General features: G+C 38.4%; 2 protein-coding genes across 8 annotated transcripts in view; one reads left to right on the top strand and one right to left on the bottom strand.

Annotated features, from left to right (window-relative positions):
• The window catches only part of MED12L (mediator complex subunit 12L), a 337,656-nt gene that overhangs the window by 42,023 nt on the left and 272,145 nt on the right, over positions 1-23,488 (bottom strand). For 6 of the 7 annotated variants that reach the window (XM_053599366.1, XM_053599369.1, XM_053599370.1 and 3 more), the window contains 17 exons: positions 23,241-23,468; positions 22,478-22,619; positions 20,543-20,663; positions 19,798-19,899; positions 18,956-19,069; positions 15,744-15,943; positions 13,829-14,017; positions 13,182-13,256; positions 12,885-13,075; positions 11,974-12,135; positions 9,938-10,049; positions 7,702-7,791; positions 6,607-6,716; positions 6,275-6,410; positions 5,387-5,548; positions 2,983-3,345; positions 948-1,104 (listed from right to left, as the gene is read on the bottom strand). In XM_053599366.1, coding sequence (XP_053455341.1) covers positions 948-1,104; positions 2,983-3,345; positions 5,387-5,548; positions 6,275-6,410; positions 6,607-6,716; positions 7,702-7,791; positions 9,938-10,049; positions 11,974-12,135; positions 12,885-13,075; positions 13,182-13,256; positions 13,829-14,017; positions 15,744-15,943; positions 18,956-19,069; positions 19,798-19,899; positions 20,543-20,663; positions 22,478-22,619; positions 23,241-23,468 — 2,654 coding nt within the window. The remainder of the gene's footprint in view (positions 1-947; positions 1,105-2,982; positions 3,346-5,386; positions 5,549-6,274; positions 6,411-6,606; positions 6,717-7,701; positions 7,792-9,937; positions 10,050-11,973; positions 12,136-12,884; positions 13,076-13,181; positions 13,257-13,828; positions 14,018-15,743; positions 15,944-18,955; positions 19,070-19,797; positions 19,900-20,542; positions 20,664-22,477; positions 22,620-23,240; positions 23,469-23,488) is intronic. The other variant, XM_053599368.1, reaches the window with a different exon arrangement.
• The window catches only part of P2RY12 (purinergic receptor P2Y12), a 45,092-nt gene continuing 27,396 nt past the window's right edge, over positions 5,793-23,488 (top strand). The window contains exon 1 of the mRNA XM_053599381.1: positions 5,793-5,897. The gene's annotated coding sequence lies outside the window, so the exon portion shown is untranslated. The remainder of the gene's footprint in view (positions 5,898-23,488) is intronic.

Below are 23,488 nucleotides of genomic sequence, written 5' to 3'. Positions count from 1 at the left end.
AATCTTCTGCCTTAAGAGAGTTTATATTAGCAGATCCATTTTACAGATGATCAGATGAGGCACAGGGAAATTAAGACTTGGCAAGAGAGTGGTAGAGCCAGATTTGAAACTAATATTCTAAATCTCAGACCAGCTCTTTTAAGCACTCATTTAAAGAAAATATGGATTTTTCCCATGCTGCAAGCCAATAATCAAACATGTCCTTTTATACATGTTTCAAAATATACAAAAAATAGTTATGTTACAAATAAAATGGGGAATCCTAACACAAGGCAGATTGAGATTTCAAAGTAATTTAGATATGCTAAAACATGTAACTTTTCACATGGAAAGAAAATTGAATTCATTTCTAGTTAAGAGATGTTTTTATCTAGAAATTCTTTATTTGAGATGTGCAGTGTGCCTGGGCTTGAACCAGAGCAATACTAAAATCAGGAATATTTACTGAGGTAGCTTTCCTTTTAATACCTAAATCACTTTGCTGAATCAACTTTCTAAACTGCTTCATTAATATAAATGATTTAAAATCCTCAACATAAAAAGGTAGCAAAGACGCTGTGCAGTGTTATCTAATATTTTTACATACTCATAAGAATTCTATCTGATAAAAATTTGCAAATTTCACAACATAAAGCCTTTATCAACTTTGTCTCATGGAGCTTAGCTTTTAATCACTGCACTGGCTAATTTCCTTCTAAAACCGGTGAAAATTCCAAAGTCAGTATATGGAATAGTAGTTAAACATTATTTTAGAAGAAGAAAAACAAAACAAAGCAAAACAAAAGAGAGAAAGAAAAACACTGGAGTGGTGGGAAACACAGAAATGTCCACTGAGTATTCAGTTCTTAAAATTTCTAAGTTTTGTGGAGGCTTCCATTCAAAAGCAAGGAGAAGCTCAAGCTGTTTCTCATCTCAGAGCGACCTGACTGTGCTCTCTTGACACATACCTGGAGTGAGAGATTGGTTCTGCAGGAAGAAGCCGGGCTGCTGGGGCTGGCCCACAAGGTTGTAGCTCCACAGCGTGGACTGCGGGTGATGCATCATTTGGGATGAGATGGGTGAGTAATTAGGAGGCACTCGGTATATGTTGCTCTGTGGATATTCCTTCAACATAAAGTTTTTAAAAAGTTACCTAAGGTCATATACCATACACTTTATTAATGTAAATTCTTCCTCTTAAATTATTTGAGATATTTCCTATCCTACTGTACAAGACTGTGTTTATAAAGAAGAAGGTGGAAGGCAAAAAGACTGTCAATATATCCTCTGCAAAACATTCATTCAAGATACATTTTTTTTCCTTGACTTAAAAACCACTTGCCTCGGGCGGCGCCTATGGCTCAGTGAGTAGGGCGCCGGTCCCATATGCCGAGGGTGGCGGGTTCAAGCCCAGCCCTGGCCAAACTGCAACAACAACAACAAAAAAAAAAAAAAAAAAAAACCACTTGGCTCGTAGTGGACGGATGGAAAAGGAAGACTTCTAAACACCATCTTTAAAATACTAAAAGTAAATTCAGAATAGCAATACTTTACGATACCCTCAGCTGAAAGAGCATCTTCTGTTGCCAAGTCTCCTGATCATTTTATCTTAGAAGATCTTCCTGTTACCCTGGGTCTGACACCCAGAAAGGTGCTTCAGAATCATTCCCCGGCCTGGCCTAGGCAATATCTCACTTGCCATTTTAGGATAGCACTCTAAAGATGATGATGCCCCCTCACCCTGGGCATCCTCCTGACAGCAGCTGCAGTTTCTAAGGATTATACCTATAAGTCTAGATTCCCTCACCTTCCCTCCTTCTCTAGTCTGGCCCTAGAAGATGAAGGAGAAGCGAAATCTCAGTTTCTTGCAATTTTATCAATGAAAAAAGGGGCCGCCTCAGAAGCAGTACAGGAGGAGGGGACAACCAGACTCCCTGGGGAATGAGAAAGGTTTCAGGGCTTTCACATGTGAAAAGAATAAAAGCTCATCCATAAGGATGGACAGGCTAGGACCCCGAGATGTACACATGTCAGTGTGGACCACATTGAACATCCCCTAAAGATAAATACTAGTAGGAAGACTGAATCATGTTCCCAACACGATGGTGGTCATTCCTAAAATAATATTAAGCACAGAGCTAGCTTTCCCGGCTACGAAAAGGTATGTTTTGGTCCCAATATAGATGAGCAATAACAATAATTACTCATGAACATTTGAACTAATCTGCTAATATTTTTCCCACTGTGCAGAACGACCACTCTTGCATCTTATAGAAAACTGTCCCCAATTCTCTGAAGTATTTTCCTGGTGAATTTAGATAGAAAGATACTTCAGGCATTTCCCCTTAAGTCTTATAAAATTATTTTTAAATCACCAGCAAGAAGATTTCTCTTGTCTTAAAGACAACAATGTCATAGGTAGGGAACGGTAGTAAGGAAACAAGAAGAAAAGCCATTTTAAATTAGGTGTGCTTTATCTTTTACAAACTCTGAAAATATGGCAAAGAAGTAGAACGCAGAGTAGGGTAGGACCGAATGGTAAGGCATGAAATCTAAGGAAATCCTGTGGCATATGCGAGATGTAACTTTTATCAAGAGAAAGAAAGAGCTTTTATGTTAATTTCCTACTGATACCAGCTGCTCAAAATATAATAAATATTTTGGACATGCTAAAAATGTGAGAGGATATTATAGTTTTTAAAAAATTCAGTTTTCAAACCTGAGATAATCTGTGAATTATCAAGCACTGAAATATTAACTAAATATTACTCACAATAAAAGCCTAAAATTAAAAAGTTATTTAAAAAGAGGAGGAAAAAATCCAAGGCTTTAGTCCCGTCATCTGTGAGAAGCCACTGCATAGTATTTGGTTAATTATGACAGAGACCTGTCGGGGTAACTGTTACAACACTCTGAGCATCGCTTCTGGGGATGTCATGTGGGTGCAGGTAAATCTCAGACTAGATGCTACTGAACTGAGTTCTCTCCACTTCTCCCACTTACATCAACTCTGGAGCTTGACTTTGTCTTACGCTTCCTTCCCTTTGTTTTCTTCTCTTCATCTGTTGTGGTTTTTCCCTGATCTGACAGCTCAGCTGATTTCCGTTCTGGTTCCTGAGAGATGGGGGATGTAGGCTCTTCCTCTTCCTCCTCAGGAGGCAGGGGCAGCGGCTCGAGGTAGTAGCTGCGGGGCTTGGGCATAGGGTGTGTGTGATACAAAAGGAGGTGATGCTGCTCCTCGTACTTGATCACCTTGCGGTCCACTCGGACAGTCCCGAACCAGGCCCAGGACAGAGGAGCTGGGTTCTTCTGACCCTCGAACAAGTCCCATGGGGACACCTTCTGCTTCGTAGAGACCTGGAGGCCCTGTAGTAAAATGGTTCTCTATGACAACACATTCAGATCTTACCCGCATTCATAGGACAGGGATTCAGAGAACATTCTGGCAAGCGTGGGTCCTAGAGAACCCTAGCACACTGTAGACAGGGCTACAAAGCCAGAACACTGGAGACCAGGGGCTGGAATTCAGACCTGCAAGCTCCTTTCTCCACGTGTTTTCCCCACGTGTTTTCAGGAAACAGAAGGCAGTCCAGTACATCTTACCATAAATGCATTTTTCATTTAGTTTTAGTCAAAATCAACAAATCTAAAGTACAGTGCAAAGGTGATCTTACCACATTAAATTACAATCAGTTACAGACCTCTGGAGTCTATTATTTTTAAGATGATAGCATATTTAAAAGTCAAGTTACTCTACTTGGGTTCATGTTAACATTCATCCTGGTCACGGAGGTCCTCAAACTTTTTAAACAGGGGGCCAATTCACTGTCTCTCAGACCGTTGAAGGGCCAGACTGTAGTTAAAAAAAAAAAAAAACTATGAACAAATTCCTATGCACACTGCACATATCTTATCTTGAAGTAAAAAAACAAAATGGGAACAAATACAATCACACTGCCTCATGTGGCCTGCAGGCTGCAGTTTGAGGACCCCTGAGACCTTTATGAACTTGGTTCAATACTGTACCTTTCATGTATTTACTAATAAGCCAATCTCTGAATATGGAAATATTATAGAATTAAATGTAGCAGCAGGTACAAATAAAATCTTTCAACTCAAGCTTATATTTACTGACTCTAGAAGAAAAATTATTATTCTGTTTCTGCAAGTAAAGGTCTTTTATTTTTTAACATTAATTGGTGATTGCCTGGTGTTTTTCCTAGATACCAATCTGAAAATTTTCTTCCTCAAAATAGTCCCCCAAATAACTTCTCAGAAATTCCTTAAGATGTGAGCATGAGAATAATAATAATAATAAAAAACAAAACAAAACATTTTTATCTACACTGACTCTTTCATGAATGGCTTTCATCCAAAAGCAAAGTCCAATTGCCACCTATAAATCGACTGTTTCCTAATATTTGTGTTGAGACATGAACTCTTTCTGGGTGCCAAGACCACATATCCAGGCGTCTTACCATGAGGGAGACCACAGACACTGTAAACTCAACTGGACCATGACTCTAGCTTTCTCTCTTTCCTCAACCACACTGGCATTGGGTCTTCAGACTACGCTAAATTACCACAGCATGGCATTTACCCTTTAAGCCACATCCTTTCATATTTTTATACAAACTTTCCTCTTCACTTGTAACACACCTTTCGCTAGCTCACAGCTAACTCTCAATCCTTCAAAACTATCGATGTGTTCATTTGTTAGGACTCTACTTTTCCTTGTCTAACTTTGATGGCTTTTCCTACAAATCCTCTAATACCCTCTCTGATGTACTACGACATATAAATCTTATCATGCTGTAAATTTCCACCTACTTCCCCTTGAGGGTAGGAGCTCACTCTTCCCTGTCAGTGACTGCAGAATGTCTGTGACTGCTGAATAGTCATTGAAAAAACAAATGATCCCTCTTCTTGTATGTTAGAGAACCTTCCCTAATATTGTATACACGTATAAAACAAGTGTCTATTAAATATTATTTCATAAGAGTTTAAGTATCATTTAAAATAATTTTTACTAGAAAAGACTTATTACATGGTGATTTTCATCAATAAAAATTTTCTTATCTAAACATACTCTGCTTCCAAATATGAGGTAAAATTAGATAAGTCTTTGCTATTTTTTTTTCTCCATTACTAAGCTTTTAATTTGTTTTCCCTTGGTGAATTTCATAAATTTGCTTAAATTTGGATAAACACTTTAAATAAAGATCTTCGAAAATATGATCTATTTATATGATAATGTCCATTGCACGTAGATGGCAAGAATATGCTTAAAAAGATCAAGAAACAGCAGAACGGAGATGCTTTACATAGCCCATAGGAAGAAAAGAAAAAGTCTTTGTTTTTTACAAATAGATAAATTCACATATGAGAAAAAAATTTTTACTCTTGCCTGTTTTTTATCTATAGAATCAAATCCAGCAATTTTGTTCCCCTTTGTGTCGATCAAGGAACCCATAGGTTCACAAGTGATCACATCGCATGTCTGTTTCGGCAAAGGCAGCAACTGTCGCACTTTGTCGATACTTTCCGATCGCTTGTCTCCTAGTTCTTTCTGAAGAAAAAGAGAGAGAAAGTGGGGCAGAAATTACAATAAAGGCAAAAGCTAACGAGGAGGAAGTTCTCTACGAAACATTTCCTTTTTTTTTTTTTCCTAAGCTAGCATGTTCTCTAAACCTGAACATGGTTTCTGAGGCAGCTCCAAATTAAAGTGGCGTTTCATTTCTTCTATTTAAGTAGAAAATAGAAACATACAAAGGCGCCCTTGTTACACAACAAACATCATCGTGCTGAAATGACAAAAATCCAGGGTAGCGTTTGCAGTCAGAAGGCAGGAGCCCCGGGACGGAACACTTTCTCCCATCCAGGGTCAGATCACAAGGTGAACATCGGTTATTTTATTGGTAAGGTCAACAGATTTATTGATTTACTTCTTCACACTGTTTACTTACAGTTTGCTTTAAAGATTGTGTCAGCAGTTAGTCAAAAGAGTTAGATTTACAAATATCAATGCAGAAGGTTTATTCTTCAATTACATGTACAAGTCCAAGCACAGGTTTATTCTAAATTTAATGTTAGTATTTTGCTTATATATTTAATAGATGTCTAAGGTTCCTTAAAATATTGAACATGTTTTACAAATATAATTTTTTTTTAAAAGGATGAAAAATCATCGAGGCTACATGCATAACTTGTGGGTACTGGTAAATCATATGAAATGCTCTACATAACAAATCCGTAGACAACAGGAGCTCAGAATACAGGCTGAGCACAAGCTTACTTTCAGTTTCTTTACCAAATTCATGTATGCGCGTTTGTTCTCTTCAGATCCCCCTGGGGAAGCATTTGACAGGTCAGAGGCTAATGTTCCATTGATTAAAACACCCAGCATGTCGAGAACGGTTGTGAATAATTCACTAAGAGGGGAATAAAAGAAGTATTTTCATCTTAAGTAAAATCAAGATACACTTGATTAAATGAGCATTTTTATTCACGGCACACAATTTTTAATGGTATTTAAGTAACTGAGACGTGGTAGGATCTGCCAGCAGTGTATCAGATCTTACACCAGGCATCGCGCAGCAGAATAGCAATGACCTGATGGAGACGTACTTGTTAGTGTGCATGTCCACGGTTCCGGAAGTGATGATCTGCAGGAGCAGGAGGGCCCAGTCTGTGGTCCACTGGGTGCTCCTCTGTACCGTGTCGAACATTCCTCCTACCTGAGGTACACAATGCAACAAAGAGTTTGCCTTCTGTGCAGGAGAAAATACCATCTCCATTACTCTATCTGCCCAAATTCTGATTAGTTTGAAAAAAGAGGTGACCTAGGGTATGGACTATCCTTCAGGCTCTGTCTTATTTATCACTCTTTTTAGTCCCTACAGCACAGGTCAGTCATCTACAAATTGACTAAATAAAAGAAAGAGAAGTGAGTAACTGAGGGTGCCATATACTTCTCTTTTGTTCCTAACCTAGAGTGACAGTGTCATGCTGCAACTGTGGCTGAGTGAAACCTGAATAGTGCCCAGGAGGCCACATAACCTGATTATCTGTAGCTATGTGTTTGTTGTTGCATTACTGCTGAATCTATGCCTGCTAATCATAACAACATGTGGAAATGTTCACTCACACAGAAGTAATGATGAGCAAAAGGACCGGCCCGCTGGCCTGCCAGTTCTTATGGGGAGTTAGGTTAAAAACAGCTGTCAGAACACGAGCCGTCTACTCTAGGGAGAGCAGCCTTCCCTTGGGCTTGCCCCATGGGAAAAGAAATGGAAAGGCATTGCGATGTGTGTGAGACATTTTAAATTCCTGTAAAAAAATTCATGTGGGGTTTGTCGTTAGGATCAATTGGATGCAAAGTTTGACAAAATTTCAAGTTACAAGGCTTTTCCTTTTTTAATGAAATGAGTATAATAGAAGCTAACATCTCAAAATAATAGTTGTCTCAGATGATTCAAAGGGGTGGAGGGTGGAAAAGGCAAGTCGATGCTTAAAATATCCGCCGGTGTCCAGAAGGCTAACCAGACAGGAAGGAAAGCGGCAAGGAGCACGGAAGGCTGGACAGAGGGGGAAGTGGGCAGAGCAGACGCTGGAAGTCCTCGCCTTGCCCCGCAGACTGCCCAGAAAACAAGTGAAAAGCTGGAGTTACTGCCACCCACAGGTACGTGGAATGGAGAGGAAGACGCTAGAAGGGTCTCTTACCAAATTGAGGCGGAGTTGCAGGGCCTCGTGCGCCATCTGCCGCGCCTTTATGTCATCTTGGTAGCGTTCTTCTCTCCAGTTACTTAAGATCTAAGACCAGGAAAAAATTAAAACAAAACAAAACACCTTTCCCCCGGATAAAAACAGACTTTTTTTCTCACATTCAAAGGGAAATTGAACTCTTTACTGATTACCAAAATTTAGCTTTAACAAATTAATGAAGCTAAATCTAATTTTAGCTTTCCTCCCCTTCCTCCATGCAGACAAATCAGGCTATTTCTTTGTTCATTTGCCTTTCTAAATAGAAGAAGAAAATCTTATCTAATTACACATACATATACCCTGTTATTAGGTCTGGGAAGATGCTTTAAAAGCTATTAAATAAGTATTACTAAATATTTTTAAAATATGCTTTCCTTGGTGTTATGAAGATAAATATTGAAGAAGGAATCATAGTTTACATCAGCCCCTTGTTAAATTTCTAAGGACATCCAAAGAACCCTAGCAAATTTTCTGTTTTGATGTGTTATGAAAGAAGAAATTTGCTATCTTATAGACATGTCTTCCTTGAGAAAGAGAATGTATAGTATTTGGAAAAACATTTTATATTGACCATTGGACAAATGGCATGCCAGTTCATAAAGTGGGCTTTCTTATGTCCTCAGTGACTCAGGCTAATGTTGGGGAAGAAAACGTTTGCTTAGGAAAGGAAGTCACAAGTAGGCAATAGTGCAGAATCACATGGCATGAGAAAAAAAAGACAAAAACAAAATGAAGAATAAAACAAACAAAGACGAAAACAAAACAAAGAATAAAACCAACAAACAAAAAAACCCTATAGTGTCCTGAAATAAGGTAGTTATTTAATACAAATCATCTTAAAAGAGTTGAAACGAATCACATGGAGAAGTGACCCAACCCAACAGCAAGCTGTAAATATACTGCATAATGAGAACAGAGCACTCCCCAAATCTCATCAGAAGATGAGGACCTCTCCCAAGGTTAAATTGAGGGTACAGGGCAGGCAACAAAAACTATAAGCTCTCAGGGAGCTCACGTAACAGTAGGAGGAGAAATAAAAATTAAGTGTGATGAAGCAGGACAAGGGGACAGAGAATGACTGTGGTCCTAGGTTGAGAGGGACCCCCACGGCCTCCCTGAGGAGTTAATTAACGTGCAAATGGAGACTGGAATGAAGTTGAGGCCAGGCTGGTATCTGGGAGGGGATCCCTCCAGCTAGAGGGACAAGATGCACAGGCACTGAAACTAGCATGGCCAGTGTGACAGGAGGGCAGGGGTGAGGCCATGACTGGCAGAAGACGAGGTGCCAGAGACAGCCAGCACCGAATCATGTCAGGCTTAATATTTACTGTAGGTACAAGAGCACTTTGGACACCAGAGTAACATGTGACTTTATGTTTAAAAAGGATCACTCTGGCTGCTGTATAGAGAAGTGATTTCTCACACCCGAAAGGCAAGAGATGGTGGGAGGACCAAATAAAATTAGGTGACCTTGTCCACGTCCATCCAGCTCCATTCAAGGGAAAGACATGATGGCATAGAAACACAGAACCACAGGGAGGGGACAGTGAGGCTCTACATCTGGATAAAGCATCTCACAAGACCTATAGATCCACTTTGCTTCATTCCGTGCTCCCCAGTTTCTGACGTGATTACTCACGTGATTTCCACGCAGTACACTAGGAGTGACAAGCAGTGACGAGGAGAAATGTGGCTGGTGAAAAGGCAATGTCCACATTTTCTTGCAAATGAACCAATATGCCTTTAAACTTATTTTTTGTGCACTTAGTTGTCATCAATGACATCAAACTCTGAACCTACAGAGCTCGAGCTGAGACCATGCCTGAGGCATGGAGTCCCAGCTTGAGGAGCTGGACAAAGTGTCCTGTGTCGCTGCCATGCCTATTGTAACAAAGACTGCCCCATGTCCTCTCCCACGGGACAGAGGTAGGAGAGGAGCAGACACTTTAAGGTGATACGCAAGATACAAAACTTTGCTCTTATAGCCTATACACATGGATCATATACATAATTACTATTATAAAATCGTTAATCTTGTGGTGACCAAGTAGGACAACAGGGCACAGATTAGGTTTCCCAGCATCTAATCAAAACATGTTGTGCTCTTATTAGTTTAATCTTAGTACTTGAAAGGAAGATGAATGAATGCCATTAGAGAGAGATTTGCCTGGCTTAACATTATACTGTGCTTTACCTGGTTAACTTGATTCTGGAGAGATGTCAGGAGGCCTTCCCGTTGTTCATCTTGTCCCTTAAGGCAGGTGAGTACCAGTGAGAGGAAAGGTTGTTGACTCAAAAGAGACATACTACAAAGGAAGTAATAAAGCAGATCTAGTTAGAAAGAATGGATTACTTCCTATTACAACATTTACGTCTTTCTTTGGGTTATTGGCTCTTATTCATTTTCTTATTAGATAAAAAAGACAGGGGTGGTAAACAGCTGAAGACTACTTGAAAAGTTAAATCGTGTCTGTATTTAACGAGATTAAAAGCTATTGTATGCTTCTAAATAACTTAATATGTTCTACTGAGCTAGAGGGCATTCCCAAACCAGCATAAATCCATGCTGCATGAGAGCATGTTGGAACAGAGAGGGAAGAAGATTCAAGTTTTACACAAATAGGCAGAATTTAAAACTACGAGCCATAAAGACTATGACTTGATAGGGCGGCGCCTGTGGCTCAAAGGAGTGGGGCACTGGCCCTATATGCCGGAGGTGGTGGGTTCAAACCCAGCCCCAGCCAAAACTGAGAAAAAAAAAAAAAAAGGAAAAAAGAGAGTATCATTTGATACACAGAATAAAATGAAAACTTTTAAAAATTCCCCTACAAAACTCTCATTTTAGAGTCCAGGAAATAAGCCTATATATGTGTAGTGATTGTCTGAGGGTTTTGTTTCTTTTGAGCACACATCTCAGGTCCAAACAGCAGGGTATTAGAGCTGGGAGTCCCCAATGCACCTGCTAGTGACCCCTGGTGCACAGCTCCAGCACAGCCCCCAGTCTCCGCCGGGAAAGGGGTTTTAAAGCATTTAGTTAAAACAAACAAACAAATAAAAAAACTTGTTTTAAGTTGGGATGTTAATAAAATATCTTCAATTAGAGGATAAACAAGAAATCAAATTGTCAACTCAAGTGCTACACTAGAAAAGAAAATTTCTTAAAATAAGATCTAGGTCGAAATATATGAATCAGATTGATCTTACATGAGCACAATTGAGAGCTGCTGCCTTGGCATCATGTCTCTGTACTACAATCTGAATTCCCTGCAGACGTTAGGCAATGTACAAATAGTGACCCACCAGCAAATACTGTTTGAAAATTAATACTGTCTGCTGCTTAGTTAATGAGTAGTGGCAAAAATCCAATGACAAAGTACGGTACGCATAGTGCTACGTCTTTATGAAAATGTGCCGTAGTTAAGCACACACGTGCAGGTGCCCGAGTGCCTGGGTTTAAACCCCAGTTTCACCTCCTTCTCTACCTGTCCTAAGTGGAGCAACTTGTGTAACCTGTCAGTGCCTCAGTTCCTCCCTTGCAAATTCCACCTTGAGAATTTTAAAAGTTCAGGTGTACGCTGAGTTGAATAGAGGACCGGACACTTATTTTTGCCAGGGGTGGTAGCTACTACAGTATCCCCAATTATTCCTGGGTTGGCAAAACCATGGTATTTTCATATTAGAGGGAGGTCTTCTTCTTTCTCATTTAACACAATTTTCAAATGTAATTATTGGAGACCATTTCGCGGGCATAAAATAAATTTAAGAAAACATTAGTTTTGGTTACTCAGAAGTTTTAACATCTAATCTAGAACAAGAGCCCCAAATATTAAAAAAAAAAAACATTAAATAATAATTCTTTCAGGGACAAAATACGAGAATTATAAATTCTATGTATTTTAGACATAAATACCCAATTAAAAATTGAGAAGCAATTAAAATAAAATTCAGGTATTAGCTACCAGGATCTGATTCAGTTGGTATAAAGTGGGGTTCAGAGTCAGTATTTCTGTAAGTTCAGGGACACACAGGCAAAACTGAGAAATAGTGTGGTAAATATCATATCCAGAAACTTCGTAGACACGGAGCCTTGCCTAACTCAACATTTCCAATTCCATTTGAAAACTAAATTTCATAGGATTCTGGGCATGAGGACAATACGAGGTTGCAGGATTTTAGGGTTTCGAGTTGTCCCTTAACCTCTCACAGGTAGAGACACACCTACCACCATACCTTTTCTGTTTTTGTCTGTCCCTTTCTTTTTTTGAAGAAGAACCCAAATGCTGTCCTTTCTCCAGCTCTTCACCCGCTGCTTTTAACACTCTTCCCTGCACGGAAGTGGGCAGCCTGGCAATGAGGGGGGCCACCAACCACACACCCCTGCGTTCGGAGGAGCTAAAATCAGAAACAGATGTTACACCCAAGAAAGCCTCCTTTCTCCTTTATATCTGCTCTCCGAGTTATAATGGAACTCCAGAACTAAACTTGGATGCACAAGATCTGAGCTTATGGAAAGGAATAAAGGGTGTGGTTCTGGGAGGATACCATGGCTGGACTAGTTTTTAGTGTTTTTCTATAATTCTGGCTCTCTGATTAGTAATAATCTTTTTGTCCTATAAACAACACACTTTTCTGTTATGGTTACCATATGAACTGTATTATGGTTAAAACATACGTTAAGAACCAATTTTTTTTTAAGTTTTAAAATTAACTATTACACTTTATACCAAAACAATAAAATTCATATCTGTCTTTAAAAAGTGACTTTAAGATTTCATAAACCTACAGGTTCTAATTCCAGGTCTAAGTTATCATGATATATCTATGCAAAACTGCCAATTCCTAAAAATGGCAGAAGCCGTGTTTCTCATGCAACAAACATGGTGGAACACAGTAGACTAAGGGACGCTGAAGACACGAACCCAATCGGAACTCATGTGAGGTTCTAACGTGTCTGCATCTTCTCAACCAAATACTCAGGATGCTACGACGTCACCCACCCCGAGCTTCACCCTTTAACTTACAAGTCATTATTTTCTTCACATTCCTGCAGCTTCATGACAAAATAACTACACGACACGAACAAATCAATTGGTAATGGGAAAAATTAATGCTAGCCCAATAAAATTACAGAGAAAAAATACCTTAGAAATGTCTTTATTCCATTCTGTCTTGTGCTACTGGTATCAGCATTTGTAATACCGCTGGGGTTTAAGAGGCTCAGGCCAGAATTAGAAGAGCTATTATTCAGGTCTGCAGACTGCTGGAATACCTCTATCGTGGCCTTTGCTATATTGTCCAGCAAGTTGTTCATTTCAGCCACAGAACCAGAGCCCTGGAGTTAGACATAACAGAACTAGCACACATACGTATTTCTTTATCTTTAAACCTGTGCTTTTGCTTTGCGCAAAATTTCATACACACTTTCAAGATATACTCACAGGGTCCTTCAAGCACTGTTTGATCATTAGCTGGAGTTCTAACCAGGACTGTCTCAGGGTCCACTGTTCAAGATTCTGAGAAAAAGGGAAAGAAGTAAAACACTAGGAATTTTGAACCTGTGTTCAAATATAATTCCTTGCAGTATTCCCACTCCCCAGAAACAGGAGTACAATCATACGTAATAAAGGAATTTATGTGGATCATATTATTACATATATTCAATATAGACAAACAAATAAATAGCAACATTACAATAATGTGCTAACCCAGCTAGGCACGGGAAATGAGGCGAGCATTTCTTCACTCAAAATCTAGTTATACAGCCAATCCAATCCCAAAATGATTTCCAATAATACTTGAATAACACATTCAATACATCCGCCCAACAAAATTAATTTCTCACGTAAACATAGTACTCACTTAAAATACTGACATTTATCTGATAATTACATACAATTGGCAGCACATGTATCTATCCAGCAATAAAGTATGGCAACACCATGGAAAAATAAATTTGGAAAATAAAAATCAGAATTGAACTCTGAAATTGGTTAGCAATGACAAAGAAAGAGACAGAATGACTCTTTTTAGAATCACAAAGAATGTGCCAAGTGATAGAAGCTGATCCTTAGAACATGCCACTTACCTGAAGAATGCGCTTAATGTGCTGTCTTTGCAGATTGTCCCCCTCCGTACACTCTTTGATGCCATGAGGATAACAGATGAGCTGCAACAGTTTCTGTGCTTGCATATTCGAAAGCACAGGGTCTAATATTAGTTCTTTGTCCGTGCATAGTCTTTCAGGTTCCTTTAAGCAATGCTCTCCTACCCATTCCTAGAAAGGATACAGCAATTAGATGTCCAGGCATATGTTGGCATATGTAGAATATTCCAGAGAAACAGCAGGGCAAGGAAAGGAATCTAAACTCAATGCAAAGAACAAATGAACCCAATTCTATTAAAAAAAAAAAAAAAGAAGAAGAAGAAGATATTTAAAAAAGAGGACAGTTCAAATAACTTTTGAACACATATGATAAACACTTAGAAAAAAAGGAACTGCAAACCAATCTTCAGTTCCTTTTAGTAGTTTATGGTTCCTAGGAGTACATGCGTAGCAATTCTAAAGCTATTCCAAGTGTACTGTAGAATTAAACAAATGAGTAATTGAGCTGATGTCACTGGTAATCAGAGTCCTTACTATCAAAGAAGGTGATATTAATGTGGAATAGGGGAAAAAGTAAAGAACAACTTTGTGGGGTTGGATTGGAATTGAAGGCATCGTTATGAGCTCATAATTCTATACACACACACACACACACTAACTAAAATGTATGTATGTATGTATTTTTTCCTAGCTCTGTAAGCTAAAAGGTCCTGGGAATTAATAATACCACATAGCTATTAGCACACATAGAAAGTGGTTTCTAATTACCATTCTCTACTAAATACAACCAGAGTTCCTTACAGGAATGGGTGATTCTAGGCCTGTGGCAGAGAAAATACAAGATGGGCCAGAAAAATAAGAAAATAATAAAAAAAGATTGGACCATGTCAAATGATGCGAGATACAGAAGGAAAAGACGTGGCTAGACAAATCTGGGACAATTGGAACATGAAGATAATTAATGATATCATCTTAAAACCCATATGGGATAAATACGGGTTAATACATAAATAAATAGGGGAGAAGGGTAGGCTTTTCCTCAAAATACTAAATACTGGTATCGTGGGGGGAGAGGAGGAGTTTGGGGAAAAAATACCATTGTTGTGCAGTCATCACAACAAAGGCAAGTTTGGAAAAGAACCAAGTGCATGCTTATAAGTGTACAGGAATTTGATGAAGAGCAGGAAATTTGCAGGCTCAAAGTGCCTTGCCAAAAGTTGCTTATTAATTGTGAGAGGAAAAATAGTAACTCTACAGCAGGAAAACCTCGAAACTATACAATGGAGACAGTTTGCTCAAAATTAACATTACCAATGAGGGACAAAACGACACCAGGTAACTTCAGATGAATCAGGTAGCCTGACTGGGGAGGACATACATCAGTAGCTTGTCTACAGAAACCTCAGAGAAATCCAATATCAGTGAGATAACAAAATAGGACTGTGGGCTCTAAATCAGAAAAAATAGCTATACCAATACTAAATTTTCTGAATGTATATACTAACTATCTTTTGGCTATATTATGAAATAAATAATGAAGTACTCAAACAGAAAGAAGAATAAAATAATGCCATGTACTCTTAAATGGTTCAGGAAAAAAAACAAACAAGTTTAAGACCCACATTCACACACACTGATAACAATTACAAAGTGCATGTAGCAAAATGTGAAAAATGAATCAATCTGTGTGGAGAACATACTAGAGTTTTGTTTTGTTTTGTTTTTTTAAATAAATTCTGCATCTTTTCAGCAAATATTAAATTTAATAAAAAATAAAATTAGCAGAGGGAAAAAGGGACTATGTATGTACAAATTTCCTCCAATTATGACTAGCAGTCTCCAAAAGAAAGTTATATATTCAAAGTTAAAAAAAAAGCAAATTAATTCAGAAGAATACCTGTTGGCAGATAGTCCTTAGTACGTATCTAGCATATTCTCTTAAATTAGCAGTTTCTATGGAAATGCTTTTCCCGCAGGGTTTAGAATTTTGTGCAGCGGTCCAGATATCATCAGCATTCCCATCACGCCGTAAGCCTCTCATGGCGAAGTCATCATTCTTTAAAGAGCTGACATTGTTACTGCCAATTTTGGCATCTCCTAAATAATAGAATCACAAAAGCAAAATCACAGAAGTTCAAAAATATTGTCAAATATTTGAGAAGCAAATGACCCTAACACTCAAGAATTTAAAATATCTGAAGGGCATAATTACTGCATAGCCAGTCGTTCAGCAACAGAGAGAAAGGATGGAGAAAATAAATGCAAGAACCCAGAGAAGTTTCTATCAAACACGGGAAAAAGCAAGTTCGAGACTCATTCCTTATTCTGTTTAAAGAATTAAATATATTTTCACCAAACTTGGAAAGGTCATTATGAATCACACTTAATAATCACAGAACATTGATTCCACCAATATCTCAAGCATGAATGTATTCAAATTCATTTGACTTAGAGATAAGGAAAAAATGGGTTACTCACCCTTCTAGATGTCCCTTTTCCATTTCTTCTCTTACAATGACTTATTTTCTATCCATAGGTCAAGAGAAAAGTTTTGCCTTAGCCCACCTTACTATCAACTTCTTGACAAGAGAGATTTATTTCCCTGGGAATGGAAAAGGGCAATGCACACTAAGGAAGCCCTGGAAAGTAGGGCCTTCATTGAATAACCCATGTCTTACACCTTCCTCTCTGTAATATCCAAATCAGAAAACCGTACCTGATAAATCTCTAGTATGCTCAGTGAAATGAAGCTAAGGAGATGTTTGCCTCCAACCAAAGTTCTAGGGGGAAAACCGAACAGTATGTTTGAATAGCTAGAAAGCTAACATCTTTTCCAGCCACGAAAGAAAAATAATAGTCACATTTTAAAAGAGAGTGAACTAATTTTGTAACAAGAATAGCCAAATGATACAGCAGAGCTGTTAAAACTCTTGCATCTTTACCCACAGTATCATAATAAGATTTGACAAGAAACTTCCCAGAACCAACAAATGATTTTAGATGAGGCCTTCGCTGCCTACAATACGAAGCAAAACCAAGCCCAGGTAACTGCAGATAGTCTGTTATACTCAGGGGCCAAACAAGTAAAATTTTTGATTCAGCTGAAAAAAAATTTGAAAAAAAAAAAAATCAAAAATGGCTTACTGCATGGATATATGTAATGCTAGAGGAAGGGAGAAATAAATAATATATTTCAATTTATCTATATATTATCACGCCTTTCTTATTAAAATACAAACATAAAGAGTACTAACCTCACTTTACCCAGAGGAGTTTGTTTAATTTAAGAGCTCCTAAAAGGCTGACGGAAATACCAAATTGTAAAGTGCCCAGAGTAAGTATGCGTTCTCTACCCTTTGCAGATGTAAGTAACTGTCTCTATGCCTAGGGTCAAACTACTATAGAAATTAGAAGCCAAATTCTATAGAACTGTCCCATCTTCCTAACTTGAAATGTATCCTGGTGGATAGGAACTGACAGGACATTGGTTAGGACATGAGGAGATAGACAAACTGAAACTTCTGCAAAAAACAAAAACAAAAACAAAGAAACAAACACATCTCCACTCCCCAACTAGATCTTCATTTGGTTTCCATGTTAGGAGGACAGAGAAGGTCTGCGAGGCTGTCCCATAACCTCACGCTACTGCATAGACAATAGAATAAACTGAATGTTCAGTGCCCACCTCAGGCTCTGCTGAAGGTCAAGCACCTTCTCAGACCTGAAGAATTCTCCACACTATTTGCATTTTTAAAGATGTGGGCAAATTTTACCTGGTATCAGAACAGTCGTACAAATCAAAGCTAGTATCTAGGTGTCTAGAAGGCCCTCAGCTAGGTCTCTGCCGTAAAAACATCTGTCATTCATGGATTCAAACTTCCAACATAACTTTATCAAAGACCTACTCTTCTAGTTTCTCTGATGAGCATCAAAAATACCATAGGAAAAAAGCCACTCCCTATCTTCACAGTCCCACCATTTATTTACTAACTAGAACTTTCCCTTCAAGCATCATCACAGGAAAGAAATGTTACTCACTGAAATGAAGATTTAAGGTTGGCTGCATAAATCTTCAAGCTCCTAAGCTCAGAAGAAAGACTGTGATCTATAATGTGGCTCTATTTTTTTCCTTTTATTACAAAATGCATGGGTATTTTAAAATAATATGTTAATATAAAATTTCTTTCCTATATGTGAACTTTCAATAGTTTGTTTTATGAAAATCCTGCCTTCCGTCCCCATCATCACGAGATAACATTTCTGAGGCAGAACAGAGTTATCTCAAGTATGTTCTGTAAGACTCATCTAAAACAATTGCTATCCATTCGGTAATTTCCATTCTAATCAGAGATCTTCTTTGGAACATAAGAGGCTAACTAATACTTAGTCAAGGCCAAAGGAAGGTATCCAAAGTTAGAATGAGGAACCTGCATTCAAGACTTCCTAACCATTCATATTCTTTACGATTCACAGAGCAATGTTTTAAGATACTACATATTAAACGAAGAAAAAGCTCTAAGAGAATATATACAAATAATGTTGTAAAGGATATCTTGAACATTATAAGTGAAAAATTATAAGTGATATTTAATATAAATTTATCAATAATATCAACATCACTGTAATTATAGCATGATCATGAAAAAATTAAAGTAAAAGAATAAAAACTAGTTCAGGTCACAACAGAAGCAGAAATACTAGGTTTAAAACCCAGGATTTCTGATATTTTGATCCTGAAATATAACCTGAAATTTAAACCTTTAGTTACATCACAATGTCAACCCTGTCACTCACAAAGTAGGATTTCTGACAAAAAGTGAAGGCAAAACACCACTGTGGGTCTGAGGACCTATTTCACATCAGAATAAGACATTATAAAATTAAACCACCGCATATCTGTATTGGTCCCCAAATTCCCCCTGAGTCACTGTTAAGTACAGGATCCTCAGAGAGTCTGATGTTACTTGGACTGCAGAAAGGCTACTAATTTTTCAAGGAGGATAAACAAATGAAATCATGTTTTCAATAATATTACTTCGATTTAAACCTGAATACAAATCACTTTTCTTCTGTTTCTGGTTATTAAGCGTAGGGCCAGGAGAGTCTTACCAAGCATCATAATTGCTTTTAAAACAGCAAACACGGCTCCCACTTCGATGCTGTTGTGAGCTGCAGCCAAGAGGTGTCTATCACAAGATGATCTTATTCCAGGGAAAGGTTTGCCTATGAAAACAAAAACCAACCTTTAACAGTCTCATTGCCATCATTTACAGTATTTTGTAGTCATCTGCAGTCAGTAGAGCCTCTCGTTGTAGGATTGTGGGCACTTGACGGCCATTGGTTTCCTTTACTTGATAATTCAGATTCATGGAAGAAACATTACCAATAGTCCTTACTTAACCTTTTCTATTGAATTATTAAAACAATGTCTTTGCATCTCAGGGAGATTTATGAATGAGATTAGCAGCACTTTGATGCATTGGTGAAGATACTCATACCAAGGCACGTCTATCTAAAAGGAAATGATCTTTGGGAATACACTTTACTAACACCCCTAGAATTCTCACTTATTCCTTTTACCTGAGTGAAAGAATAAATGAATCATCATTGCCCTAAGCTGCCGCAGTGTGGTTCAGAACCAACATACACTAATCTTTTCCATATTACAGGATTATGCGGCCCACCAGCGTGGCCTGGCCTGAGAGCGGAGGTATTTTTATAGTGTATTAACTCTTGATTCATATTTCTCAACACCTCCTGATACACAGTTTACATCAACAAAAGGTGCTGACAGCCCTCTCAGTGGCATCATCCCACACCTTTATCACTTCCAGGCCAAGTCCACAAAACTCAGGAAGGGGTTTACCGAAGGGACAGCCTACTTTTAACCACTTTAGGATAGACAGCTCCCGGTGAAAATATTATCAGAGATTGTTCAGCTATGTGCTCACCTGTTGCTTGAGGGAAGAAGCAGGCCTGGGGGGCCCGGAAGAGGTGCAGCAGGAGTCGGCATGTCATTCTTGCCCCAGGCTCGGCGTCTGCGTCTCCGCAAGCTGGGAGAAGGTGGTGGGAAAAGCAAGTTTTCTAAAATATTCAGGAACAAATCCTTCAGGTTTCCTATGATGCTAAATTTTCAATGATCATTTAAATACATTCTTACAGGAAGGAAAGTCAGGCCCTGGCTGTACTTTTCTTAGAAACCTGAGTACTTCCTTAAAACAGGTGATGAAATAGCAGTTTCCAACCTTTTCCAAAGGGATCCACGTTACTCTGTATGGAACAGCCATAAAAACTCTACCACCTCTATTCTGATGCCACACTGCTCCCTAATGTATGTACCCTCAAATACGCCTTTCCCAGTGTTTTAATAATGTTTGTTTGTTTTGAGACAAAGCCGTGAGCTGTCACCCTGGGTAGAGTGCCGTGGCATCACAGCTCACAGCAACCTCCAACTCCTGGGCTCAAGCGATTCTCTTGCCTCCGCCTACCAAGTAGCTGGGACCACAGGCGTCTGCCACAACGTCCGGCTATTTTTTTTTGGTTGCAGCCGTCATTGTTGTTTGGCGGGCCCAGGCTGTATTCGAACCTGCCAGCTCAGGTGTATGTGGCTGGCGCCAAGCCGTGTTTTAATAGTTTAAAGTCACTCCATCTAGATATCAATCAAATAACAAATGGTGCTGCAGGATGTCATCTTACCTGCCGCTAGGAGAGAGGGAAGTGCCACGTGCTGCACGACGTCCTCCAGGGAAAAACACTGTCGTGCTATCAGAATAGCAATGAAAGTAGCTAATGAATCATGGAATGAAAGGTCACTCACCTTCAAGAAAAACATTGACAGGTTTTAATACCTAACAACCTTTTAGGCAGTATCTAAGATTAATATCTAAGAGAATGTAGGCAATACCAATAAGATCTCAAATCTCAACATGAATCAGTAGAGAGAAATGGTAATAACTTATATCAAGATGATTATCCTCTAGACCTATTTCTAGTTTATAACACAAAGAATGAGGTTTATCTACACCCCAATACTATAAGAAGAAACAGAGCTTTAACTTATGTCTATGCAATTGAAAACTGAAACAATGAAAATGCAAAATTAAGAAATCACTAAGAGATGTAGCATAATGAAAACACTTTGGCAGAATGTAATATAATCATTTAAGGGTCAGAGCATTAGGAAGCAATAAAAAACAAGGGGGTTCCTTCTTGTTAAAAAACAAGCTTCAGTAAGACTCTGAAAATCCTTTTGGAGATAACTACCAAGGATCCTTTAATATGATTAAATTAGATTTAAAAAACAAATCTGAAAGTTTCCAATTTCCACTCATACATTAAAAAGAAAGAAAAGGGAAAGAGGAGGAGAATTAATTCAGCCACAGTGAAATCTCTACCTTTACAGATCTCACAAGACTTGGCAGAAAATAATGAGAAAAACAGCTATATTATAGCAGCCTTCACATTGATTTGTTCTATATGCCAGGAACTACGGCTGGCAATTGGGAAAAATCACCTCATTAAATAGTGTAACTCCATGTGGCCCATACTATTATCAATTACAATCTTACAGATGAGAAATTGAAATGGAAGGTACAGTGTAATGAAGAAGAAAACACTGTGAGGTTAGGAACTATGTTAAAGAAAAACCTGGGTGACGACTCTGTCTCCATAAAAAAATAAGAAAAATTATCCAGGCATGGTGGAATGTACCTGTAGTCCCAGCCACTCAGGAGGCTAAACCACCAGAAGGTTGGTTGAGCCCAGGAGTTTGAGGCAGCAATGCTCTATGATACGGCCACTGCACTCCGGCCTGGAAGACAGACCTTGATTCTTATTTAAAAAAAAAAAAATCTTAATAGGTACCCATGTGCATGGGGATGTAGAGATAGGCCTGTCGAACCAACCCTGAGACTGGGACTAAAATTTGGGACTAAACCTTCAACTGAGGGGCAGCTTTAAAAATGTGCAAAGTTCTTCCATGTATAAATTATACTGATTAAGACAGACTACTCTAGGAAGTGAGAAAAGCAGGTAGAAATAGACAAAGAATTAAGACAGATGTTTAAGAAATTGGCACATCATAGATGGAACATGTTATACAAGTGCTTAACACAAGGGGTATCTAGTCATCGTCTTTCACACATAATCACCAAGAAAGACTGGACGTGCTCTGAATCTAGACCTGGGCATTCTTAAGAAACCCAACAAAATCTGTATCTCAGAGTGCATCTTGCACTTAAAAAGCCAAAGTAGTTCTCTTCAGAACATGAAACCGATTTAGTTAAATTATGTCCTAATGTTATAAGGAACCAAAGGCACTTGGTAGAAACTAAGAATAAACAGCTTCCATATGCAAGAAGTCTCAACTAAATGAAAACATCAGGAAAACAGGGAAACCCTTTGCATCTCTGCTACTGATTAAGCTATCCACTTTATTTGTTTTGATTTTTTTCCCCATTTTACTTAATCCCTGGCAAAGGCACTGTGGTTTATTGCTTTTGGACAGAGAAAGAAAAATATTTTACAACATTTCAGTTGAGTCAATTAAACAATAAAAAAAAAATATTACCCACTAACTATCTAATTGCACAGTTGAGTTTTTAAGTGGAAAAAAAAAAAAAAACAACTTACATCGACAGTGCACAGCACATCATTAAACCCCCACACATGATTGGAAGAACAACAGAGGGCCTTCAGAACCCCCAGCCATTCGGAACTAAGAACAGTGCAGCAAGCCGTCAGTTCAGAGGAGAAATTGGCTATATCGTTAATTCTAGGGGGGAAAAAAGTAACATACAAAGAAAAAAGAGTTATGCAATACACTTACTGACCACGTATTTCACTTTCATTGAACAAGTTATTCATTTTCTTATATTCAAATCCATTATAAACATCCCCTTGTCCAATAACTTAGCCTTTAAACAGAAGATGTAAGTAAATGGTTCCACATGTTTTCTGGCAATTTACAGCGCTAAGGAACAAATAATAATCAGTACAGATGTGAATTAGGATATCTATAGTTCTATGAACAGGTCTGATATACAACTTTACAGTTTAAAGGGCTTCGAAACATTTAAAGCCACTACATAATTCAGGTAGGCTCAAATACAGGTATTTTTTCAAAATACAGGTATTTACTATTTGTATTTTAACTTATAAGTTTTTGAAAAAATGAGTCATGTAACTTATAGGCTATACTGAAAATATCTCATGCCTGAGAAATAAGTCAGAATGTGGCTGGGTCTCAGGTTAAGGAAATTATAGGATAAAACGGAGACACATTGAGAAATGAAAGATTGAAAAAAATAAATGTGAGCCAAACATTAACCCAGACAGAAAAAGATTTTAAGACAACAATTTGGTTAACCACACCCTGCGGGGTGACCTATCTCACCTTCCAGCATCCTGGTGGCCCATACATACATTCATGAGTGTATTGCAGACAAAGCTGTAGCGATTGGCTGCGTTGTCACTGAGGATCTTGCCCAGCATTGAGTAGTTGATGCTGCGGGCTGAAGGATTCTCGATAAAATCCATCATGAAGTCCGGGTCCCACCGCAAGTTAGAATTTGCAGGCATCACATTATTATATATGGTTTGCTTTACTTTGGAACAGGCACTACTGAGGTTACAAGAAGAAAA

The sequence above is a fragment of the Nycticebus coucang genome, chromosome 8, assembly GCF_027406575.1.
Source record: "Nycticebus coucang isolate mNycCou1 chromosome 8, mNycCou1.pri, whole genome shotgun sequence".
NCBI classification, from domain to species: Eukaryota; Metazoa; Chordata; class Mammalia; order Primates; family Lorisidae; genus Nycticebus; species Nycticebus coucang.
This window is presented reverse-complemented; position numbering and strand designations above follow the sequence as displayed.